The sequence below is a fragment of the Staurois parvus genome, unplaced genomic scaffold, assembly GCF_062004578.1.
Source record: "Staurois parvus isolate SC_StPar_1 unplaced genomic scaffold, SC_StPar_1.0 ptg000096l, whole genome shotgun sequence".
Classification (NCBI taxonomy): domain Eukaryota; kingdom Metazoa; phylum Chordata; class Amphibia; order Anura; family Ranidae; genus Staurois; species Staurois parvus.
Genome location: NW_028317892.1, coordinates 18,749,357 through 18,775,519, shown reverse-complemented (window position 1 = coordinate 18,775,519; position 26,163 = coordinate 18,749,357). Strand labels below are relative to the sequence as shown.

Here is a 26,163-nt window from a genome sequence, read left to right as displayed (position 1 = left end):
CCATTCATGTTGAAACAGGTATCAGTCATCCATGCTTCATTATATTGAAGATTTTATTTAGTAACATACTGGGTCCTAAATCAGGGTACATTGTAAAAAGTCTGGTAGAGTTTTTAAATAAAACTTGGTGGAAAAGACAGTGGAAGAGTTTGTAGAAAAGTGGAAGAGATTGAAGAAAGCGGTAAAGGCTTTTGTGGAAAAATGGAAGTTTGTTGAAATCCGAAGTGGTTTTGGTGTTCATAGAATTATTTTTGATCTACCTCTAAAAAAAAACACTCTTCTGATCCCTATGGTCAACATACACTTCTTTGTAACTCAAGGAGATAGCAAACAATGGAAATATATAAATGTATTAGAACAATAGAAAACAATGGCAAAACCTACATGGGATTGCGCTCTACCAGCACTGAGGTATTATATCCAATGGCTACTTACACACAAGGGGCTTGCAAAACCCTGTGATTGCATCACTTGCCACACCCAACCCACTCCCACCCCTAGGAAATCATATGGCATCCTGCAATTTCAGTGGTTATACTGGGATGATGTCTGCAGCTACAGGCATCACCTTGGTATTTTTTGTATCAGCTGGCTATGCACGTTTATGTAAAAGTGATCCTAGTGGCTAATTAGTCACTGGATCACTTTTTTTTTTCTTTAAGTCTGTATCCATACCTTTTTCATAGGTGTCTTTGTTACATTCTTTGGCAATGGGCATGTCCTGAATGCTTTCATTACGTGGTGCTGATTTTGAAACCAGGGTGGGGTGCAGGCCCTTGATGCCCTGGGCTCACAGGAAGTGGGTTGAATGATGCTAGATTGGTGAGTGGGTGAGTCAGCAGGTGGCAGCACTGGAGAATGAGTATAGCAGCCGGGACTGTTAATTTATTTATAGAAAATATATGCTGGGCAGTGTATTTTTTTACCATGTTTTGCTTGAGTTTTAAATACACCAATGTATACTAATTTTAACCAAAAGTAATATATTTATGTTTATATATAAGGCATTGATATGAAGTAAATTCTAGTAACCAATTGGATTTTCTGTCTGAACAATGAAAATAGATGGCCAACTGCAAAATTATGGGGTTTTCTTGAACATTGTTATGTCAGTTGCCATATTTAATAAAGGAAATTATGTTCATTTTCACGATTCAAAGATTGCAGCATGCTTAAAAAACACCTGCTCAAATTTGCATCATTCATCTAGTTGACAAGCAAAGCTACTGTATCAGTCATACATTTTCAACAAAATATAATAATGATGCCACCCATTCCACTGAGGGATTCCTTTATCCAAATATATAATTTCAGTGTTTTCATCATATGAAACTTTTCAATCTAGGCTGATGTACTTGCTACATATAAATTGTATAGATGTGACTTATCAAAGTGCAATTATATAAAATAATTTTGCAACAGAGCCGAAATGTAACTCAATAATAACTATTTATTGAAAATCTCACATATTAACAAGGAGGTGTGTGGTAATAACTGTCAGTCTTAAGTAGAAATGTCTTACTAAACACACATGGTCATTCTACAATTTACAGACTTCAAAACCTAACATGCATAGAAAATGCAGTATATTTTCTTATTATATAAACACACAAAAAAGATTTTTTATTAACCCTACTGTGTTTTTTTTCTACAGTAGTGGAGTGTAGTATTGATGTTCCTCTTGTTCAGGGAATCTGAGAACTTCAGGTGGATGAATAAGTGGCGCAGGTTCCACCTCAGTCACCTTTTCTTTACCTTGATTACAAAAAAAAAAAAGAGGTAAACATTATCAAAGAAGGTATATCTATAAAATTATATCTTTGTAATTACAAGAATAAAGAACAGAGTTGACCATTGCTTTTATCTAACTACCTTTTGTACAAGTGAACTGTATAAAATAATACATTATTAGACTTTACTTTCGAAAACATACAGAAGGCAGTCAGATGTGTACACACCTAGAGGTACAAACATTTCCAGAAATTTTGAAGCCATGGGGAAAAAAACATTTTACCCCTGTTTTGGAAAAATTAAAAAAAAAATTCAGTGTGGAGTAGTTTTACAACTTCCTTGGTCCTCATAATTTCATTTCATAATGTTAATGTCTTTAAGGTACCTCTGGCATACAAAGATGTGTTTTGTCATCCTTGTAGCATTTGGAAAATATTTGTTCTCACAATATTTGTAAATTGCAGCTTTGCTCTCAACAGAAATTGTGCTGTGGAAGGGTTTCCAAACTCTAGGTGTTGGTCTCACCATTTTACTGAGAGGAGGAAAAAAAAACAATTTACTGAGCAGACTATATGTAAACATGATGCTATGTCTACTGTATCCCTACAATCACCCAACTGTAGGAGGTACAAGATGGAGCACACAAGGAAAACTGGAGCATTTCCAATGCAGTGTCCCTTGTAGCAGAATGCATATTTCTCTTGTTTGACAACTGCATTGAAAAGTATAGTGTTACTTGATTTGTATTCCAGAATTCGCTTGTCTTCAGATGGAAGAACTTGCAATAATTTATGACTTTACATAAAGTCTCAGATATCTTCCGTTAAGGTTTTCATGTTATATAGTTTGAATACCATGTCATAGATATATGATTTATCATTGTAAATAACAAATTCCACATTCCTTTTTTTTCCCTGGAAAAAGAAAAATTCCCCCAATTATTCTGTTTTTTTCCAGGCCTTCCCATCTCTATACACACCATCTGACTGTCCTTAGAAATCCTGTGCCAGAAACATCTAGCTTAATCTATGAAGTTGTCCCTCCCCAGTCTGTGATTGAACTGTGAAAGGACCAGTTAGCTGTATTTTGGCTAGATCATGCAATGATCTTCTGTTTGATTTTCCTTCAGACACCCTTTTCTGGAGAAATATTGTGTTTCTTTCCCTGGACCAGCAACATGCCCACTAACCATGACCGTTTCTTGAATATTGTCTGCCATTAATTATTGTGTCTTGTAATCTCTACCCATATACTGTATATCACACCCTATAAAATAGATAACATTTTCCTTCTGACTGTGCTGCCACTTTTAACTGTAAATAATGCAGGACTTGAATCAGTTTTGCCTGCTATGATTTGTAAACATCAAGGCCAATGTTATGTAAAATAGTCACATTGAGATTTATTTCAGAACTAGATTTATAAAATAGAAAAGCTAACTGTGATTCCCTGCTTTGTAGGTTGAGCAAGTTGTGACGTTTTAAACTCCACAATATAATACCTGTCATTAAAGAGGTGATCTCGTGTTGAAAGTGTCCATCAGCTTCTTCATGTACAGCATATGTCTCTGCAGTTTCATCTTCGGTTACTGTTACAACTGGATCTTCATCATGCTCTAGGTGCTCTAGAGGTTCTTGCTGGCTGAATTCCTGCTGGACATCATGCCCTATTCCTAACTTATCTTCAGGCTCAAATTCATGCTGCCATTCAGTGACCTGCTCATGATCTGGTTCATTCTCTAGTTCAGACCCATGTGGTTCAGTGGCTTGCTTGTCTTCGTGATTTGGTTCAATATTTGGTTCAGGTTCATGCTGTGGTTCAATGGCCTGCTCATGTTTGTGATCTGGTTCATTAGTTGGTTCAGGTTCAAGCTGTGGCTCAGGTTCTTTAACTTGCTTTCCTCTTCTGCCGCCAGTGGCCCTGGTTTGCCGAGGACGTTTACTTCTGGTCTGGTTCTGTTCACTAAAAAAAAATACTTTTTAAAATAACCCTTAAAGGTGGGTGCTGTTTAAAATGTAAGCAACAAAATCATAGCAAATTAAAATACAAGTCCAAAGTAACACCACATTTCTAAGCTCAAAAATGTTACTAAAATGCACACTATTGTTCTACCAGTAGTTTGTATTACTACTATTATGTACATGTGTGCTGAGTTAGAACTTGTGCAAAACAGAGTTTTCAATATAGTTTAGCTCCATTAAAAATAAAAAAAATGTTGAATCCAAGGATTCTGCAAAATTATGGCAACTACAGATACTGCTGTTCATTTTCCACACTCTTCAATGGCTCAATAATCAGTCTAGGGGATTTGGTTTTTAGGTTTATTGTAGAACGGTGAACTTGGATGGGGATTGGGGGTAAATGGGAGTGCCTGGAACTGAAGAAGCTTCAAATTACCAGTTGAGCATCTGCTAAAGTCTCTGGCTGCTATTAACTGACTCCAAACTGAACTAGGCTGCACCCCAGTGGGAGTGATGGTGCTGCTGAAATGATAAACAACAGTTCCAAAAGTTCGAGTTACAGATGCAGCACCTGGCTTTATTTTACGGTACCTGGCTGCTCTTGACCCAAGCTAAAGATGTTGAGGGTGCTCCTGGCTGTCTTGTACTGCACTTAAGCTTTCCCCTAGGTCCCAGCTCCCTTAATCCTGAAAACTTCTGCACTGGCCATCAGTAGCAAATTCATCAATAAATAGACTGGGATTTTTTACTATTGAGTGTGACTACTTTGTTCTTTGAATGTGATTGATTGTGGAGTGGAGGACAAAGCACATGGGAGCACTAGGTCTGTATGTGGACATATTCATCTTCAGCTGAGTATTGACATATTTGTAAGATCCCCAGTTCTTTTAGGCTGGCTTTACATCTGTGTTTTTTAATGCACATTAATGCAGTGCATGGTACTGCATACCACTCGGTGCATAGTGCTTAGCTGTGCCTTTCATTCCAAATGGCATTCCAATGCAGAATTACAGTATTAATGGACCTACACTGCAGTGCAGCACGCAATATACACACTGTATGTTGATTTTTTTTTTTTTCTGGATTAAGGTGCATTGGTGGATAATGCATTGGGATGCATGTATATAAAGACGTTCCTACCTATTGTTAGTAGAAAAGCCAGGTCATAGAAATGCTCAACATTTACATTGTAGAAAAGTTCCAACTATATTTAAGGTGCCATTGCAGAAGCGCTCCATAGCATCAGTCTTTGGCTACTGTAAGGCAGGTCAGACAAGACAAAATCATAAACTAGAACTATAGGCAAAACGTTTTATTTCATTTTGGATCGAGTATGGAAGGGTTATAACCCCTGTAATTTTTTTTTGCCATCTGTGTTCATTGCAGAGATTTCCCTTCATTTCCTGTCCTATAGCCAAGCAGGAAGTGAGAGAAAATCTCTCCAAAGTGAGGGAATTCAAGGGTCAAATAGAACTCTGCATTGAAAGATTTCCCTTCTTTTTCTGTCCTATAGCCAAGCAGGAAGTGAGAGAAAATCTCTCCAAAGTGAGGGAATTCCAGGGTCAAATAGAACTCTGCATTGAAAGATTTCCCTTCTTTTCCTGTTCTGGTGTCAACCCAAACTTTTCGATGATAATGATAAACAGGACAAATAGAGAGGGTGAATCTCCCTAACAGGGGCACAGACAGCAATAAAAACTTGACGAGGTCTAATCCCTCTCTATACTATCTAAAACAAAAAAAAAAAAATCTGCTTTACCTTTAATTACACTGTAACCCCTTCACACGTGCACCTCCAGGCCCTTTAAGAGGTTTCTGATTCTGGGAGGCGGGGCAGGATTTAGGGTCATGTGACCGCCGTGATTGGCTGTCACAGCAGTCACATGATCAGAAAGGTTCCAATCGCAAGGAGAGATCGAGACCTTTCCTTGGGACACTGACACGTGATGGGAGCGTGCATTCTCAGCACATGTTTGTTTACAAAAGGTACTCAAATATGCGGCCACTTGGCTTCAAGGCCCAGCCGTTGAGAGGCCACACATTTGCGTACGGTCAGCGTGAATACATGTGGTGAACATGCTTCAGATTATATTTTGATTTCCCAAAAATTTACCCCAAAACCCACAAGTAAGTATCTTTTTCCCGGGACTCTTCTTTTTTTCTCTTCAAAAGCTCACGATCTCTTAAACGACGTGGAGAAATCACTGTAAAACAAAATGGTTCATATTTATGCAATGGCAGTAAAGTTCAAATCCTGCTTGTTAAAATGAAAAAGCTTTTCCTCCAGGCCTGCTACCTACTGTATACTATAAGCTTTTGAGGTTATATTTTGGAGATATTACAAATGTTTTTTTCTCTGTTGATTTATTAACCTTTTTTTTTTTTTTTTTTTTTTAAGAATTAAAGCTTCAGAAAGGCAAATGGTATTAGCACAAAACTTCAGTCAGTGAATAAACCTGTCACTTGTCTATTTCTCTCAGTGATATTTCATCTATGTTGAAGCAATGGCAAAAGATACATTTGACGGAGGTCACAGGTAAGCACACAAGGCTTTATTTACTAAATCAGAAGAGTCAAAAATCAGGCTCAATTCTGCATAGAAACTAATCAGCTTCCAGGTTTTATTGCCTAAAGCTTAAACGAACAAGCTGAGGTTAGAAGCTGATTGATTTCTTTGCAAAATGAGTCTGATTTTGGACTCTCCAACTTAGTAAATAAACCCCACAGATCATCCAAATGTTGTTAAAGCTGCTGCCAAGCTGGAAAAAAATTTGCCTAGATTTGCCTGTTTCTTTTAATGAAAAAGTATAATAAACTCTTAATGAAGGCATATTTTAAGTTGTATTTGCAGTGTTTACCATAAGGTCATTGTTGATGGGACTTTTGCATCTTTACATACTTGCCCTTGCATGTGTTTGTTATTATATGAAATTAAATGCAAATGTACAATATTGACTGGACACTAGATGCAGGCTTGATTACTTACAATGCCTGTTAGCAACCGTTGACGTAATATATCAGCCACATGTTATCAGTATGTTATCTACAATAAGTTGACTGACTAAGGTTTAGTTTACGCTTGCATTTGTGGGTGGTAAAATAGGCAGTTTTTACACATTTTACTGCCCCTCCCTATGTGGCTAAGGCAGATGGATGGGGAGGTACAAATGCTTTTTGCAGAAAAAAAATTATCCCCCCTGTTGCGTTTGACAGGCAGTAGCACCACAGAACGTGACCTATTCAGGTAAATAGTGCCACACAGCAACCAAAAGCCAAATGGCAAAAAAGTTGACAGGGGTTATAACCCTCCCTTGCTCTATCCGAAATGAAAAAAAATGTGTCTATAGTTCTGCTTTAATATGTAGTAAGCAAATATAGCTGTCCCCATGTCCATATACACAATCATCCATAACATTATGACCACCCACCATAACCCATGGAGGCATGGAGTCCACTAGATCTCTAAAGGTATGATGAGGTATCTGGCACCAAGCAGTCAGTAGTAGATTCTTTAAGTCCTTTAAGTGGAGCCTCCTTGGATCAAATTTTTTCCAGCACATCCCACAGATGCTCAGTTGGACTGAGATCTGGAGAATTTGAAAGCCAAGTAAACACTTCAAACTCATTTTTGTGTTCCTCAAACTATTCTTGAGTTCATGCAGACCATGCCCCCTTCTTCCACTGCTCCGTGGTCCATTTCTGATGCTCATGTGCCCATTGTAGCCAATTTTGGCTGTGAACACAGGTCAGCATGGGCCCCTTGACCGGTCTGTGGATACCCAGCCCAATATGCAACAAACTACAATGAACAGTGTGTATTGACACCTCTCTATCGAAACCAACATTAACGTTTTCAGAATTTATACCTACAGTAGCTCCTCTATTGGATTGGACTACAGGGGCCAGTCTTCACTCCTCACGTTCATCAATGAACCTTGGCTGCCCATGAACCTGTTGCCGGTTCACAGGTTTTCCTTCCTTGGACCACTGTAGACTGTGAACATCCCGTAGTTTTGGAGTTGCTCTGACCCTGTTGTCTAGCCATTACAATTTGACCCTTGCCAAAGTCACTCAAATCCTTAAGCTTCCCCATCTTTTCTGCTTTCAATACGTCAACTTCAGGGACAACATGTTTACTTGCTGCCCAATATATCCCTTCCACTTTCAGATGACATTATCACGAGATAATCAGTGTTATTCACGTTACCTGTAAATGGTCATAATGTTATTGCTGATCGGTGTATAACCATAAACTATACAGTGAAACAAGACTTTTAAAAGATTAAGACATACAGTATTGTTATGATTATTTACATCAAGCTGGAATCTTTATATGTTTTTTTTAAATACACAGAAAACAGTATACATCCACTTTCAGCCTGGGTTCACATATGTGCGGTGCGGTATATCGCATGTAATTCACACAGGAACCGCACCGCATTCCTGTGCAAATCACTTGCAATTTGTATGCAGTGTGATTGGAGCCATACATTTTGTATGGCTCTATTCACACCACACCTGCACCAAAAATGTGCAGGACCCTTTTTTGGGTCCGCACTAGAATCGGATTGCATAGGTATTCACACCTGATAATGCACATCGCACTGTGTTTTGCGGACCGCTTTCGGTGTGTTGTTAACATATACACCTGCAGCAGTTCGCATGAATGGGGTGAAATTCTGATGTGGTGTGGAATCGCACTGAAAACGCTGTAAATTCTGCAGCGCATCAGTGTGAACCAGGGCTAAACATACCCTGTATTATTGCTAATAATGGCGTGCCTTTCATGCTGCATTCCCAATTGAACGATTTGTAGCTTGAAGCTCAAAGCTCCAAAAACACTCAAACTTAAAAAAATCAATTGTTCTCTATAGTGCTTGTTCACGTGATCAAGTGTGAACAGACACCATAAAGGACAGTTATTATTTAAGTTTGAATGTTTTTGGAGCTCCTAGCTTCAAGCTACAAATCGTTCAAGTATGAATTCAGCCTCAAAGAACAGTAAATGAATTTACTGTGACAAGCACAGGAAAACAATGCTGCTGGAAAGAGTGGAAAAGGGAAGTGTCAACAATGTTCTACAGAACAATGCTAGCATTAAGTATTATTTCTGTTAAAGCTGCCCTAGTCCCCAGCCGCTGCATATAAGCCACACCCAATCAGCAAAGGTTGTATTGTTCAGATATTGTGTACATTAGGTTTTATAACTGAGGCTAAGATTTTCTGAAGATCTGCACAGAGTGATTTTCTGTATACCATTTGCGGCCAATTTCCCTGAATACAACTGGCTATACAGAAAAAAACCATAACACATCTTCATTCTGTAAAAAGGAATTGCATATCATTGGGTACTTAAAGGATACGTTCACCTTTAAAAAAAAAAAAAAATAATAATAAATGCACATTTTTTGCAGGTTAAAAAAAGTGCATTTATTGTTTTTTATTAGGCGCCTGGAAAGCATTGCACCCTCGATCAGCAGACTGCAGACTATCATTGTTGCTGTCTGCTGGTACCTCCGATACAGGTAGGCAGTTTTCTGAATGACAGGAAGCTCCATGGACTAAGAGAGCCTCACCAGCACCCTTACAGTTGATTGCAAGCTACAAGCCGTCAGCCACAAAGACTGACGGTGCTTGTAGGCATTCATTCACAGAACTCTGTGAATAAATGACGTTGCTGTGTGGGCACAGCCCCACACGGCCATGCTCTTTTCAAATAGTGACTGCATGTACATGAAGAAGATCCCTTGCCCACTGTCATGGGAAGGGGCGGGGATCAGGGGAGAGCTGCAGGAGTGGGAATATGTTACATGTACCTGTAGCACTACTCCGTTATTAGTAGTTTTTGGGCTCCCTGTCAATCTGGACCCCTTTCTGAAAGCCCAACCCCTGTTGACAGCACAGTAATCTCCTAACCAGTGTACATTACCACCAGAAAGTAGACTGACTGACAGACTGAAGTAAACGGATATGAGGTTTCTATCAAACGTCAATGGAAACAGCACAAAATAGTATAGGTGTGTGTAACTGCAATTGTCACTCTTAGCAACTTTAACCCCTTCACACCAAAGTCACACAAATATGTGACCTCACAGAACTGTTTTTTTTTCCGTGGGGCCACATATTTGCACACCTGTCTTTGTGCTGGGAGCGCGCCGTACAGCGCACTTACAGCACAAAGACCGGGGTGTCACTGAGAGCCCCGGGTCCCATTCTAATGATCGGAACCCGGGACTCCCGATTCCAGGTTATATGATCACTGTGATAGCCTCTGATTGGCTATCAGAGAGATCAGTCACTGTGATGCCCGCCCCCCTTGTTTTTTTTTTCTCTCTTAATGGAGGAGAGAGATACATTGTTTCTCTCTCTCCTTGCAGAGAGAAAAATAAACTGTCTGTAAAAAAATAAATAAATAAATATAAAAAAAGAAAAGAAAAAATACCTAGTTCAAGGTTTGATCTAGTTCAGTGCCATGGTTAGTGTTTGGGTTAAGGTTAGGGTCAGGGGCGGACTGACCATTTGGAAACGAGGGCCCGGGGTCAGTAGGGGGCCCCATGAGATGCCCCGGTACCTTTTTCATAGGCTTGAGTTTAGGCAAGGACACAGGGGCCCCATGATCCCCTATTGCCCGGGGGCCCCATGAGTTGTCAGTCCGCCCCTGGTTAGGGTCAAAGGTCAGGTTTTTTCTTAATTGGTATCAGTGTCAGTTGGTGTCAGTGTATTTTATGTGAAAAAAACCAATGTGCACTATTGTTTCTGGGCTGTACTACGGGTACAAACAACAAATAACATACACATATATGGTATTGCTGCAATCATCAAGAGCTGGAAAATTTATTTTGGGTTGCTCTTTGGTGGTAGGTTATGGTAGTAACAAGAAGCACGCAGCTAAATTTAAAAAAAAAAGTTTTTTACTATTTTAGGCCAGTTTTTCTTTGATAATAAAAAAAAGTAGGAGCTATCCATTACCATTTACCACCAAATAAATGAAAGCCCGATATGTCCTGAAACAAACAAGGTAGAATTCATCTGGATGTACGAAGTAGTTGTGATGATATGTAGTTTTACTAACACGTGTCAAAGTTGTAAAATTTTACTAAGGCTTTAAGATTAGGCGTGAAGGGGTTAAGCAAAGAAACAACACATACAGCATGATCTCAATCAGTGTTAGCAGGCCTGCTTTTCAATCTGTTTCTAGTCCCCAGTGAGCAAGGAAAACTATCAAAGGTTGAACTAGATCACTTTGGGCCCCCAAAATTTGATGGCAAGGTTTAAATCTGCAGGCATAAGAAAGATATCTTTAACTAAGGTAGTCAATATCCCTTTACGTGCAGTGAGGAGTCTTCTGTGTGCTCGTTTGGGCATAATTGGTGCACAAGTAGGGAAAGATGAAGGTGACAGTCCCTCAAAGGATTAATGCAAAGAAAGGAAGGAGGAAGTATTATCCTTTTAAGTGGCACTTGACTTGGGTGGTGTCCCTTCATTGCACTGAGCAAGTTATACATTTTGGGTAGAAAGGTCAGATGTTGGCAGAAGTGCTTGCTTGAAAAAATGCAATTCCACTCTGGGCTGCAGTAACCAATGGCAAAGGTGGTAGATGTTCCTTTAAGAGGGTAGGCCAATGGTCAAGGGGGCACTGATATGATTTGGCCTGCATAAGGCGTGCACTGTTAGTCACGTCTGATGATTGGACTGTGCTGCAGATGTATTCAAAATAGCTGCCGGGGAAACTAGGTTGCAGTTCAAGCTAACTATATGCAATGTGCGCAACTGAGTGCAGGATAGTGGCAGATATAAGAAGAATGTCACTGTTCACTTGTTTGGTTGGAGTATGGGATTCTCTCACCCGAAAACTGTTTAGCTGAACAGGGTAGTAAGGCTAGCGGTCAGCGACTCCTTCTTGTCTCTCTTCTCCCTAGCTCTGTGGCCTGATCTGGTTCTCCGGCAGTCAGCATTACTCTCTCTACTTCTGTCTCCAGCTCTCCCCCCCCAGTCTCCCGGGCTTCTGTATATAAATGCCTCCGCCCACACGCCAGCTCCTCTGGAAAATGTAGTCCCTTGGTACACTGCTCCTCAGCACTGAATTGCAGGACACTGCCATCTTGTGTTTCTCTTAACATCCTGCAACTGGCATTATAGCAGGGTGTTACATTCCCAAAGGTGAACTTATCCTTTAAAAGGAACTGTAAGGTATATCCTTAAATAAAGTTTTAGCAACTTTCACATTTTCCATGTTTACTGCATTATTATGAATCTAAATTAAACAGTACGCTGTTCCTTTTAAATAGTATATACATAAAAAAACAAATAATGAATGAAAATAAAGTCCCACAATTCATAAACAAATATATAACATCAATGTAAACCTAAACCATAATGAATATATAAATAAATAAAAAGTCCCACAATAGATTGTGGAAAAAGTGCTCCGTGCTGAAAAACTTCTTATAAAGTGCTTACGTGCTCCTGCGGACTGACAGTGTGGCTGGGCAATTGTTTGCATTGTACGCTGCTTTATCATATTTACCTGATTTTAAGTGCAATACGATTTTTAATAACTAGTTGGTTTGGAACTTTGCTGCACTATGAGGCTTCTCCTTGCTTAATCCCTCCATATGCAGTTGCAAGAAAAAGTATGTGAACCCCTTGGGATTACGTGGAGTTTTGCATGAATTGGGCATAAAATGTGCTCTGAACGTCATCTAAGTCACAACAATAGAAGAACACAGTCTGCTGAACATAATACTAAACAAAAATTAGATGTTGCCATGGTTTAATTGCACATAACATGTAAACATTCACAGTGCAGGGAGGAAAAAGTATGTGAGGCCCTAGCTTAATGACTTCTCCCAGAGCTAATTGGAGCCAGGAGTGAGCCAACCTTGACTCCAATCAGCGTGATGATATTGGATGTGTTGCTGACAGCTGTCCTGCCCCTAAAAAACACACACCTGTTTTGGGTTTACTGGTTTCAAGAAGCACTGTCTGATGTGAACCATGCCTCACAGAAAAGAGCTCTCAGAAGACCTACAATCAAGAATTGTTGACTTGCATGAAGCTGGAAAGGGTTACAAAAGTATCTCCAAAAGCCTTGATGTTCATGTGTCCACGGTAAGACAGACTGTCTACAAATGGAGAAAGTTTAGCACTGTTGCTACTCTCCCTAGGCGTGGTCATCCTGTAAAAATGACTGCAAGAGCACAGCCCAGAATGCTGCATGAGGTAAAGAAGAATCCCAGAGTGTCAGCTAAAGACCTACAGAAATCTCTGGCACATGCTAACATTTTTGTTGACACATCTACAATAAGGAAAACATTAAACAAGAATGGAGTACATGGGAAGACACCACGGAGGAAGCCATTGCTGTCCAAAAAGAATATTGCAGCACGTTTGAAGTTTGCAAAAGAGCACCTGGATGTTCCACAGCACTACTGGCAAAATATACTGTGGACAGATGAAACCAAGATTGAGTTGTTTGGGAAGAACACACAACACTATGTGTGGAGAAAAAAAGGCACAGCACACCAACATCAAAACCTCATCCACACTGTAAAACATGGCGGAGGGAGCATCATGGTTTGGGGCTGCTTTGCTGCCTCAGGGCCTGGACGGATTGTTGTCATTGATGGGAAAATGAATTCCACAGTTTATCAAGACATTTTGCAGGAAAACGTACGACCATCTGTCCGCCAACTGAAGCTCCGCAGAGGATGGGTGATGCAACAGGACAATGACCCAAAGCATACAAGTAATTCAACAAAACAATGGCTGCAACAGCTCAGAATACACCTTCTGGAGTGGCCCAGTCAGAGTCCTGACCTCAACCCGATTGAAATGCTGTGGCATTACCTTAAGAGAGCGATTCACACCAGACATCCCAAGAATATTGCTACACTGAAACAGTTTTGTGAAGAGGAGTGGTCCAAAATTACTCCAGATCGTTGTGCAGGTCTGATCTGCAACTACAGGAAACGTTTGGTTGAGGTTATTGCTGCCAAAGGAGGGTCAACCAGTCATTAAATCCAAAGGTTCACATACTTTTTCCTCCCTGCACTGTAAATGTTTACATGTTATGTGCAATTAAACCATGGCAACATCTAATGTTTGTGTAGTATTATGTTCAGCAGACTGTGTTCTTCTATTGTTGTGACTTAGATGACGTTCAGAGCACATTTTATGCCCAATTCATGCAAAACTCCACGTAATCCCAAGGGGTTCACATACTTTTTCTTGCAACTGTATAATCATGGTAAGCAGAATGGGAAGGTAGAGCTGATTCCTGGTGGGACCATACATCCCTTTGCTGAACGCAGTGATTCTCCTGGGGGTCTGACAGAGTGTCAGCGTGGAGTTATGATATGCATGCTTAGTTGATCTCTATAGCTTGAGATCATTTCATTTTGGTAAGAGGCTTGCTTGTTCTAAGGAGCACGTAAGCACTTTATAAGAAGTTTTTCAGCACGGAGCACTTTTTCCACAATCTATTGTGGGACTTTTTATTTATTTATATATTCATTATTGTTTAGGTTTAAATTGATGTTATATGTTTGTTTATGAATTGTGGGGGCTTTATTTTCATTTATTATTTAAAGGACCAGTACACTGTTTAATTTAGATTGATATTTATTTGAGCATTCATATAAGTCGGTTGCAGCAGTTCACATTTGTTGTATATTGCCAGGCTAAGCACTGAGAATTTTCTTTTGACACTCAGTATCATTATGCCAATATTATATTAGATTTACATTTTTGTAGATTCTGGTGGCTGTCTGTATATCATACATGTTAAATTTTCACCATTGTTGATTGGCTGTTGGAATAAAATCTCAGCCACAGAGTGTTTCAATCCAGTCAGTCCATGACGCTTATACTTGCACTGAGATAATGTAAATGTTAGGTACAACTACTGTGCTGTGCTACTAAGTAGGAAGCAGAACCCGCATATGTAATAAGAAAATATAGTGCTGCCCATTACTATACTATTAATATAAATCAATTTTTAAACTGGTTTGTGCGTGTGATATACTAAAGGTCTAACAAAAGTAAGTATTACCCAGTTTAAAAACCTTTTATAAAAACATAAGACCTTTAGTAAATCACCATACACATTACACTAAATCTCAAAGCTTGCAAGTTAGAAGCACAGTGAAAGGTGGGTAGGAAGCAAAAAGAAAATGGCATAGTTTTGAAGAGAAATTCCTGCCCAAATTTGTTTTTGTTACAATCGAATTGTAATCTAATGGATTCTAATCCATCTCCTTTAGATTTACTAAACTATGGAGTGCAAGAGCCTACTATAATAATTCCAAGGTATATCCAATTAGAATGACGAATAGTTGTTTTTAAACTTAAAGAAAGTTGAACAATCAGATTTTAAAACACAGCAGGCTTTAGAACTGCTGTCAAACACCTGCATTCCTATATGGGAGATTCCCTCAATTTGTTTGTGATCATTGAGACTGGGGGTCCCATCCCTTCACACCAACCTTCATATTGTGTGAGATGAGTAATAGTATCTGTGCACTTGCTGTTTGTTTAGATCAACTTAGATGAAACTCTTAAATGGTAATGATAAAAAAAGTCACATATACAGTGGATATAAAAGTCTACACACCCCTGTTAAAATGTCAGGTTTATGTGAAGTAAAAAAAATTAGACAAAGGTAAATCATTTCAGAACTTTAACCACCTTTTAATGTGACCTATAAACTGTACAACTCAGTTGAACAACAACCTGAAATCTTTTAGGTAGAGGGAAGTAAAAATATACAGTATAACTAAAATAATGATTGCATAAGTGTGCACACCCTTAAACTAATACTTTGTTGAAGCACCTTTTGATTTTATTACAGCACTCAGTCTTTTTTGTGTATGAGTCTATCAGCGTGGCACATCTTGCCTTGGCAATATTTACCCACTTTTCCTTGTAAAAACATTCCAAATCTGCCAGATTGTGAGGGCATTGACTGTGTACAGCCCTCTTCAGATCACCCCACAGTTTTTTGATCGGAATCAGGTCTGGGCTCTGGTTGGGCCATTCCAAAAATGTAATCCTCTTCAAGTGAAGCCATTCCTTTGTTGATTTGAATGCATGCTTTGGGTCGTTGTCATGCTGAAAGATGAAGTTCCTCTTCATGTTCTAGCAGAAGCCTGAAGGTTTTGTGCCAATATTGACTGATATTTGGAGCAGTTCATAATTCCCTCTACATTGACTACGACCCCAGTTCCAACTGAAGAAAAACAGCCCCAAGGGATGATACTGCCATCACCATGCTTCACTGTGGGTATGGTGTTCTTTTGGTGATGTGCAGTGTTGTTTTTGCGCCAAACATATCTTTTGGAATTATGTGTTTTTTCAAAATTTAGCTGAGCTTGGATGTTTTTCTTCGTAAGAAAAGGCTTCCATCTTGCCAATCTACCCCATAGCCCAGACATATGAAGAATACGGGAGATTGTTGTCACATGTACCACACAGCCAGTACTTGCCAGATATTCCTGAAGCTCCTTTAATGTTGCTGTAGGCCTCTTGGCAGCCTCCCAAACCAGTTTTCTTCTCATCTTTTCATCAATTTTGGAGGGACATCCGGTTCTTGGTAATGTCACTGTTGCGCCATATTTTCTCCACTTGATGACTGTCTTCACTGTGTTCCATGGTATATTTAATGTCTTGGAAATTCTTTTGCACCCTTCTCCTGACTGATACCTTTTAACAATGAGATCCCTCTGATGCTTTCGAAGCTGTCTACGGACCATGGCTTTTGCTGTAGGATGTGACTAAGAAAATGTCAGGAAAGACCTACTAGAACAGCTGAACTTTATTTGGGGTTAATCAGAAGCACTTTAAGAAATGGCAGATGTGTACTGACTCCTATTTAACATGATTTTGAATGTGATTTCTTAATTCTGAACACAGCCAGATCCCCAGTTATAAGAGGGTGTGCACACTTACGCAACCCATTATTTTAGGTTTTTATGTTTACTCCCTCCCTCTTCAGATCTGTACAACTCAACTGAAAGAAAAACTGAAATCTTTTAGAGGTGGGGGGGCCTCTAAAAGATTTCAGTTTGTCTTTCAGTTGAGTTGTACAGTATATAGGTCACATTAAAAGGTGGAAAGAGTTCTGAAATTATTTATTTTTGTCAAATTTTTTTACCTCACAGAAACCTGACATTTTAACAGGGGTGTGTAGACTTTTTTATCCACTGTATTTCACGATCAGGAATGGTTGACCATCTTTTTACTGATATGAAGGATAATAGACAGTATTTATGTGGAAAAACCAAGAAGAACAATGTATCCTCTATTAATCAACTCATGTATATGTCTTTTATTAAGCAGTATCAAACATGTGCTGACCCTTTTCCACCACCTGTAAAGGATGGCAGCCTGTGTTTCCTTGAACTATACAAGCAGACTGTGTTTGCCTGGACTATACAAGAAAACCACATTGATTTATATAGGTAATATAAAAACCTTGTACAGCTTGTCAATATAGATTTAAAATACCTCCCTAATCAGTTATGCACCCTATAAATCAGCCCTTACCTTTTCCTAAGATTCACAGCTGTCAAAATATGCACATACTTCCTCATTTTCAACCCCTGTAAAAAAATGTCCAAAAATTAAAAATGTAAAATAGAATTAAAATATACTTGCTTTGGTCTTTCTTTTAGCTATGGAGTCTTTTTATATCCAATAAAGCTTATATCTGGCACATACTTTTTTCTCAGTTTTCATTTGGGGTGGGGTTAGATTCCCTTTCAGTTCTTTACTGCTAACTAGACATGAACTGAAGAAAATTTTCCAACAGCGATACAGACAGAAAAAATGCTTTGCTATAGCAGAATAAAGGAAGGCTATATGCCTCTCAGATTTTTATTTCTGTCTGTGTTTCTGTTTCAGGATTTAGCTCTGTTTTTGTCCGGTAAAACTGTTGTCTGCTGAACAGGAAGTGAGGGTTTGAGAGCTTAGGCATCCTCCAAATATTAATAATACTAATAAGTCACACTATTTTCTCGTCCAACCATCAACTTTAATATTTGGCTAGAAATGAATTTGGAGGATGCCCAAGCTCATCTCTAGGGAGGATACATCTCTGTAATGCAGGCCATAGATGGTTCGTTTATCGGCCGATTTTTCGTCCGAAAGAATAATCAGCCGATTTTTGCACTGTTAGTGGGGCAATGGCATCGGCCAATTTTTGCGATTCCTCCTCATTTCTTTTATTGGTCATGCTGGAAAATTTGTGATAAATGGCCGATTTTCGCAATCGTTGGTGGCAACAGAACGACCGATGTTTCGTTTTTTGGATGAAAAATTGGTCGATAAACGAACCGTCTATGGCCTGTATTACAGAGCCCTGGACAACAACCATAACCCAGGACTTGTAACCCTTCCCCAATCTAATCAAAACTAGAAAAAAAGTTTTTAGCTTGATATACACTTTAATAATGCTTATGCATGCTAGAAGTAGGCCATACCAAAACTATTCTAATAGTGGCGAGTCATTTTACCTACATGTCTTTGGACTGGGTCATCCTACTCACCCCACTTTAACAATGTACCTTTTAATGCAATATATTAAATATAAAACATAGTATTCAGATTATTAGCACTTCCTTTGTACGGGGGGTCAACTAATACCTTTCCCCAAGAGATAATTTAAAAAAAAAAATAGGTTAACAATTTTTATTAATATAAATTTTGTTTCCTATTACTGATCTTCTACAGCACATATTTGACTATAGTGCAACCTGAAATGTTTGTACTGATAGCTGAACTTATTAGAAAATACTGCTTGTACAGGTTTGCAGTATCCAGCTTATTTTTAATGCAGTCGTTAGGTGGAAGGTGTTACTGAATTAACAATTGAAAGCTTAATCTTGGAGGGAGTAGCAACACTGAGTTATAAACCTGCAATATATGCTTTACATCAGGGGTGTCCAACTTTTTAACTTTCCTGGGCCACATTGCAAGAAGAGGAATTGTCTTGGGCGACACTAACAGTAAGGATAGCTCATGAGCAAAAAAAGTCGGCCAGATCAAAAAAAGTACTGTATTAGTTACTGAGTAATAAAACTTAATTTTTAAAAAATATATTTTATTATAAAAGTAAAGAAGGGCAACATAAAACTTTTCTGATATTTGACACTGTTTTTTATAAACTAACGCATCAATATCTGGTTCAACCGCTGTAGTAGCAATTCCCAATGATTTCTCAAGATGCTCACCAGATATTTTGGTTGAAATTTTGCCCTTTGTGTGCTTCATCCTTGAAAATAGTTGCACACAATTCTAGGTTCTGCCGAAAACTGATAACATGAAAAAGGCATGATTGTGAAGAGTGGGATATTTTTCTTTGGGAAGATAAAACTTATAAAGGTACAGTAAAAAGAGACGGTCACATTTTTCTTTGGCTGCATGTCTTTGCTAAGTGTAAAAGCATTTTAGAAAAAAAAAAATATCCTCAAAAAAAATCAAAATTTTTAAGTAAGTTTACAATTTTGTGTTGGGCCTCATTCATAGTCGTCGTGGGCTGCAGGTTGGACACCACGCTTTACATGGCAAAAGGCAGAACCTGTTATTATGGCTTCCACCTTTATTTCAGCTGTTTCAGATGAATATTTAGGTTGATGATTGTATCAATGTGCTATGAGACTAAGATATAATTTTACTACGTAAGACTTTTTGTGCAGAAGTTGAAAGCATTGTGAAAACAGTTCATTAACATTTATTAATTTTGGATATGCCCATAAATGTGCACTCTAATGTGCTTGACACTAACTGAAATATCAAAAAAGAAATGTTTCCATGTGGATTTAATCCTGCACCTGTGCACAACACCTCACTGTTTAGCATTCCTCTCCATTCTGCTTCTCCCATCAGTGCTTTTATCTTAGTACACCATAGAAGCAAAACTTACATTCTGGACAGACCTATTAGTAGTTTATATGAGTAATAAATTGGTGTTTAGTGCTCATTTTATCATAAAATAAAAGAAGACCAGCAAGTATAATGTTTTGCTACTGTTATTTTACATTTTTTTACTGGAATTGAAAATGAGGAGAAAAAGCACAGTGCAAAATTGCTCACTGATTGGCCAGAAAAATCATAAGCACACAAGACACATTTCTAGGATAAAGAAATATATTCGCCCTCATAGACCTTAAGCAACGCCTATTCTTATGCTCACCTTACTAGCAAATATTTCCATGCAAATATGCCAATTTCCTCACACTTCACGGACCTATTAACACCTGAAGTTCCATATGCAGTTCTGTGTCGTTACTAATATTTACTTACTAGTCATATTTCACCCACTGCTATACTATTGCCGTTATCCACAGATCCTTTCACTTTATCCCATACGCTAACTCAAAAAACATCTCTCACCTTTTTCTTCTTTACAGAAAAAATATCAAGATGAACTAAAACTGTACATCCTCCCCACCCCTCATCCCTGCTGTACTTACCTCCAGTGATGCCAAGCTGTCAGTATCCATGCAGCCACTCCAGTGGTCCTGTGTTTTAAGATCCCCATTCTTCTCCCTCTGTTCTGTGCACAGACAAGAACGATTCAATGTGCAGGCCCTGCCCAATCAGAATTGCACTGTTCAGTACTGGAAGCATTGCACAGAGAAGAGGGAGGGGAACAGAGATTTAAAATCCTCAGCCCACTGGACCAGCTGCGTGTGCACTGACAGCTCAACAGCACTGGAGGTATGTACAATGGGGACTAGGGGTGGGGAGGGTATACTGTGTTAGTTCATCTTTACATTTTTTCTGTACAGGTTAACCAACACCTTAAGAAGAATGTAACTAAGCACTATTTTCATTGAAATCTGCAGCATGATCTAATATCATTTAAGAACCATAGTCCTTTTTTTTGGTTTATAGTATTCAAGTTTCCTTGGCAGTTTACTATTGTACTGTGTTTTATAAGAAGTAAGATAACTGCTTGTAGGGAGGCCTTCTTCATCTTGTGTCATTATACAAGCTTTGCCTGTGACATCAGAAATATTTTTATAAAAGCTAAATTGTAGCCATGTTTAATGGCGTTATAATTTAATGTCACTTCTGAATAAACAGTTGAATTGCTTCCACAATCAAATTGCCTTATCACAAATCTAGAAAGTTGCAGCATAATAATGTGTCACCTTTAATGGCAAGAAAGCTGAATTTATATAATGAAAGGGTATTAACATTTGGAAGATCTGATAACTTAAGCTACTGCTATGGACCCAAAGGTATATTTCAATACAGAAAACAGTAATATAATGATATTTGTAAAGCAAACTTTTTTGGGTGGACATAGACAAATGTCCAATTGGGAGCATCGATCACTTTTGCTGTTTAAATTCACTGTGGTTATGTTTTCAGTTTGGATGTGGCAGTTATGTGGTTAAAGTCTGTCCTCTGTTCCTATTATAAAGGGAGTGAACAGTGTAATAATGATTGCCTTACATGATCAAAAGCGTTTGGTGATATATCTTTATACAACTGAGGTGTGTGGTAGAAATGACACTAGAACCAGTTGCTTGCTTTTATTGGCTAAATAACAGTCAAGGGCCTATTAACACAAGCCCGTAAGCCTGGACAGCCTTCATTCACCTACATGGATGAATACATCTATAATTCAGACACCTCAGGAATGAATAAAGTCAAGGGGCATCAGCACTCATAGGAACATATTCCTGGTTGTTTTTTGGCTGTATATATAAATTCATGCCTGTGTTATCCTAGAGCATGTTTGAATAAAAAGAAAAGATTAATGGAGGCTGCCATAGCTGGTTTAAATCCTACCAGGGATTGGCAGAATGGCAGCTTGCATTTATAGACAGCTTATCAGCTCTTGTGAATGAGCACCAAATAAATAGTGCTGAGTAGAAACTCCTTTATATCTCTTAAAACACCTTCTCTTGTGCACTGAAATGTTCTTGTGTATCTTCAAATGTAAACTGTCCTACATCTTATCTTCTGGGCTGCTCAATACAGCTAAGATAACTGATAGGCCTATGCCTTATCTTCTTGGATACTGCATACATACAGTCTAGCAGCAAACATACTCACAGCATGTTGTCATGGATCCTGTGCTACAGATCAATGCATAACACAATTGTCATAAGCCAAATACACATTTAACTCTGAGACATTGCAGCTAAACTTCCTCCTTTATTAAACGTATCTCAGATGTAAACATTTACCATGACTTTTTTTGCAAAGCATTTTGGTCATACAAAGAGGGAGCGTATTTATAAATGGTGAAATTTCACATTCATCCCAGATTCAGCATACATTCACTTCCAAATCGTAAGATAAACAAAAAGTTACTAAAACCACATTCTGCCTAAATCATTACCCTCTTAGAGGTTAAACAGCCACACACATAAAGATTTTGAGGCTGGATCTCAGGTGAGACATACGCTTCCATTACGGACCTCAGGTGAGACATACAATCATGGGCCTTTTTATTAGGTACACCTTGCTAGTACTGGGTTGGATCTCCTTTTGCCTTCAAAACTGCCTTAATTCTTTGTGAAATAGATTCAACAAGGTGTTGGAAACATTTCTCAGAAATGTTGGTCCATATTGACATGAGCTACTGTTGCCTTTCTATCATCTCGAACCAATTTACCCATTCTCCACTGACCCCTGACATCAACAAGGCATTTGCGTCCACACAATTGCCGCTCACTACATATTTTCTCTTTTTCGGACCATTCTGTGTAAACCCTAGAAATGGTTGTGCGTGAAAATCCCAGTAGATCAGCAGTTATTAAAATAGACCAGCCTGTCTGGCACCAACAACAATGCCACGTTCATAGTCACTTAAACCTCCTTTCTTCCCTATTCTGATGCTCAGTTTGAACTTCACCAAGTCGTCTTCATCACGTCTAGATTCCTAAATGCTCCGAGTTACTGCCATGTAATTGGCTGATTAGCAATTTGTGTTACCAAGCAATTTAACAGGTGTACCTAATAAAGTGGCCAAAGCGTGTACACATCCATTATATATCCCAGGTAAGGCATACACATTTATTTAGGACATACACATTCATTACGCCATATATTCCATCTATTCAGTATGCCACAGTTCTCAGACAAAAAAGTTATTGTTAAAAATACCTTAAAGATGACAATCGTGTTCTGCAAATGAGGTCCAACCCCAAAAGTTTATTGCTAATAATCAAAGATAAAGTTCAAGGAGCTTCTTTAAAAATACAAATAAAGCTAGCATTCGACATGTTGTAGACACTATTGTCATCTTACCGTATTATACAATAACAAATCTTGAACCTAATTAAATATATTAAAAACATTCTTCCCCTGATGAAGATTTGCCAAGATCTGAAGGTTAGAAATAACATTTTCCATTCCCGGACTTTCTAACATTAGCCACTGCGGACTGGCAATTCCACATTTCATTTATCTAGGCATACATTTGCTGTACAGTTGACAGATATTTTGAATTTCACCAATTCATATTGCTTCTGCAGACATTTGCCATTTGCAACAATGCTGCCAGTGAATGAATATGAATCTTGGATTGTGAATGTGTCAAGATTCTACAAATTTTTAAGTGATCTTTAAAGTGATACAACTCATTTTAGTAGTGGATGGATTAGACCAGTGTTTCTTAATCTCTTTTTAGTCATGGCACTCTTTAATATTATGCACAATCTCGAGACACCCCTGTATAAAATATTAAAAACTACACTAATAGTTTTACATATCACAGGATCATCCAAACACATAGGATACCAAACATTAAAGATGGTTTATTCGTACATAGAAAATATACCTTTGCATACTGGTAATGGCCAGTATTTTCATTTAGTTTCTCTCCCTCACTCAGCTAACATGACCCCAGTGCTGATGGAAAAGGGGAAAGTAGGGACAAACAAGTATGCTATGCAAAACCCAACATCCTCTTTATCAACCAATGACATTATTTGTTTTTTTAGGATACCAGCGGTTGGCCTACACAGTGCTGAAGGTTGTAATGCTGAATAATGAAAACCCAGAAGGCACCCCAGAGTGCCACGGCACCCTGATTGAAAAAGGTTGGGTTAGACCAGGAATAACAAGAACAGTAAAGGAATAACTTGATTCCAGCCACAGCAGAATTTTTCCAGCACAGTAAAAAACTTCTCTGAAATTACAAAACATTCTTGCTGCTGCAGAGGTAGGTTTCAGCCTGCACTTCTGAGTGTCAGGTGGCTGCTATCTCTCCATTACAGGCTGGTCCTCTGCATACAGGCCTATAGACTGTGATGAACTGCTCCCTGTCCATGTAGGCTGTAGATAACATATTTGCCACTGGCTGTTACACGTTTTGTCAAAAGACTATTGTAAGTGTAATATAATTTTTTCATATTATTAAAAAGTTTATGCACTTAATGAATTTGTTTTGTGTGCCCTGCTGGTTCTTATAATCTAACCAGTTGTAAAGTAGTTTGTAAATTATGTCTCTGTGCCAAAATTCTAATGATCAGCCATTTGAAACTCCTGCTCACTTAGATATGCTACCGTGTTACTATACGGCAAGTGTAGCTCCAGAGGCTTCAAGAAATCTATTGTCCTGACACCTAGCAGTAGGATATTGAAGTTCAGCAGATGGGGCCAGCAAGAGGGCCAAGACTGAGACTTACCAACTACTGCTGAGCTGAAAAGTGCAGCAATGTTAAGGTAATTTTTATACTATAATAACCTGCATCATAGTGAGTGATTATTAGAAATTCTCCCCCTGAATGTTAGTATGTCCTGCCATTAAATTAAGCCATAGACTTATTGTCATACTAGGTACTGCGGCATGCAATATTTATATGTTTATAGTATAAAGGGCCATAAGACGCAGCATTAACATTGAAAACTGCCAAAAAGCCATTAGGTTTGGTTCTACATTCTGACACATGACAGAGGAAAAACTAGAACACAACTGAAGAAAAAAAAATAAGCCTAGATAATAAAAAATGGTTGCAAAACTGGTGCATTTGCCAGCACAACCAACAGCTTTCATCATTTAAAGAAATAATGAATTTGACTGGTTGCTTTAAACCACTACCTCGCTTTTCATTTTACCAGACCTGTAAAGCAGCCCCTATTTCTCATATGTATGTAGCATTGACATGACATTACGATGCAAAATACAGGGTACGTAGAATCCCTGAAGACAACTAACCTACAAATATATTTTTAACACTGCTGAAGGGACCCACAAACATGGAGAACATACAAGTGTTATGCAGTTAGCATTCTCATTGGGATTCAAACCCTTGACCCTGAACTGGAAAACATGTTCGTTCTTCATTGACAGCATCTTCCAGCAATAAGTTAAAAAGTATAAAAATCTATGGATATGTCTGTATGTGTGGAAGGCTTTTACATTTGATTAAGACTTCCTCATATGTTTTTAAATTTTCCATTCTAATTGATAATTAGTGGAGGGGGGGACAAATACCATAATTTCAACTTGCAAGATAAATGCAAAGCTGATTTCAACATAGGTTATGTTAAAGAATTAGAAACCCATATAAATGTATATGTGCAGTAAGTGGAAAGCCAACTCTGTATATTTGCCTTAAAGTAAATCTGCCATGAGAGAATAAAGGAGGCTGATATTAATTCATTGTCCCTTTGAGAATACCAATTTCTTGACTGTCATGCTAATGCCTTGGCCTCAATTCTTTTTTAGTCACTGATATGAGACAAGAAGGGATAAGGAAGTTTTACATTCATTTTCAGCATGCATGTCAGATACACCAAGGTATCTAGTATTTTCAGATGCATGCCAGCAGTAGCAGCCCCCCTGCTTCCCTTTTGCTAGAACAATTTTAATGGTAAATTTTACTTGAATAAAAAATGTTAAATTAGATACTGTGAAAGTGATGGTGATTTTGAATATTTTTAAACAATAAAATTAATTTTTTTCTAAAATATAAAAGATAACAAATATTTGAAGTATTTATAAGCCAGCATGCCTAACTGAGAATTGACATGGAATTACCATGACAGGTATATACAGGTGCCATTGTATATGTGAAATATGTTCTTTCATATACAAAGGCATAAAAAGGTTTGCTGTCTTACCTGGAGCTTCTTTCTTCTCTTCATGGTGCTGACTTGCTGGGGCAGGGTGTGCTGCTTCTTCCAAAGAGTGATGGTGTTTTCTAAAACCATCCATTTTTATTGACGCTGCTGGTTCCTTCTACTGCTTCAACTGCTAGACACAGTCATTTCAAAATAAGCTTAATTTTGAATAAGGAGTGTCTTGCAACACTTGTCTTCCCGCCCAAAATGTCTTATCAACCCTGACCATTACAGAATGCTAATAAAGATTTCTTATCACAGGCTAAATAGGTGTGTGTGCCTCACAACTTGGATAGGTTTTTGGGCATTCGGACAAAAACTCAGCTTACTGACAAATTTTGCCAACAGCATATTATGTTTACTTATTTCTTTATAAAACATT

General features: G+C 38.4%; 1 protein-coding gene across 2 annotated transcripts; it reads right to left on the bottom strand.

Moving 5' to 3' along the window:
* Positions 1-1,430: 1,430 nt before the first annotated feature.
* LOC149468032 (uncharacterized) lies at positions 1,431-25,947 on the bottom strand. 2 transcript variants are annotated; one of them, XM_089670957.1, is made up of 4 exons: positions 25,782-25,947; positions 5,806-5,896; positions 3,233-3,693; positions 1,431-1,755 (listed from the first exon to the last, which is right to left on the bottom strand). In XM_089670957.1, exons 1-4 carry the CDS (start codon positions 25,873-25,875, stop codon positions 1,649-1,651), a joined length of 753 nt encoding a protein of 250 aa, XP_089527083.1. In that variant the 5' UTR covers positions 25,876-25,947; the 3' UTR covers positions 1,431-1,648. The 2 variants fall into 2 exon arrangements, with proteins under 2 accessions (XP_089527083.1, XP_089527084.1); XM_089670958.1 differs by having other exon boundaries at positions 5,818-5,896; positions 25,782-25,944.
* Positions 25,948-26,163: the final 216 nt, after the last annotated feature.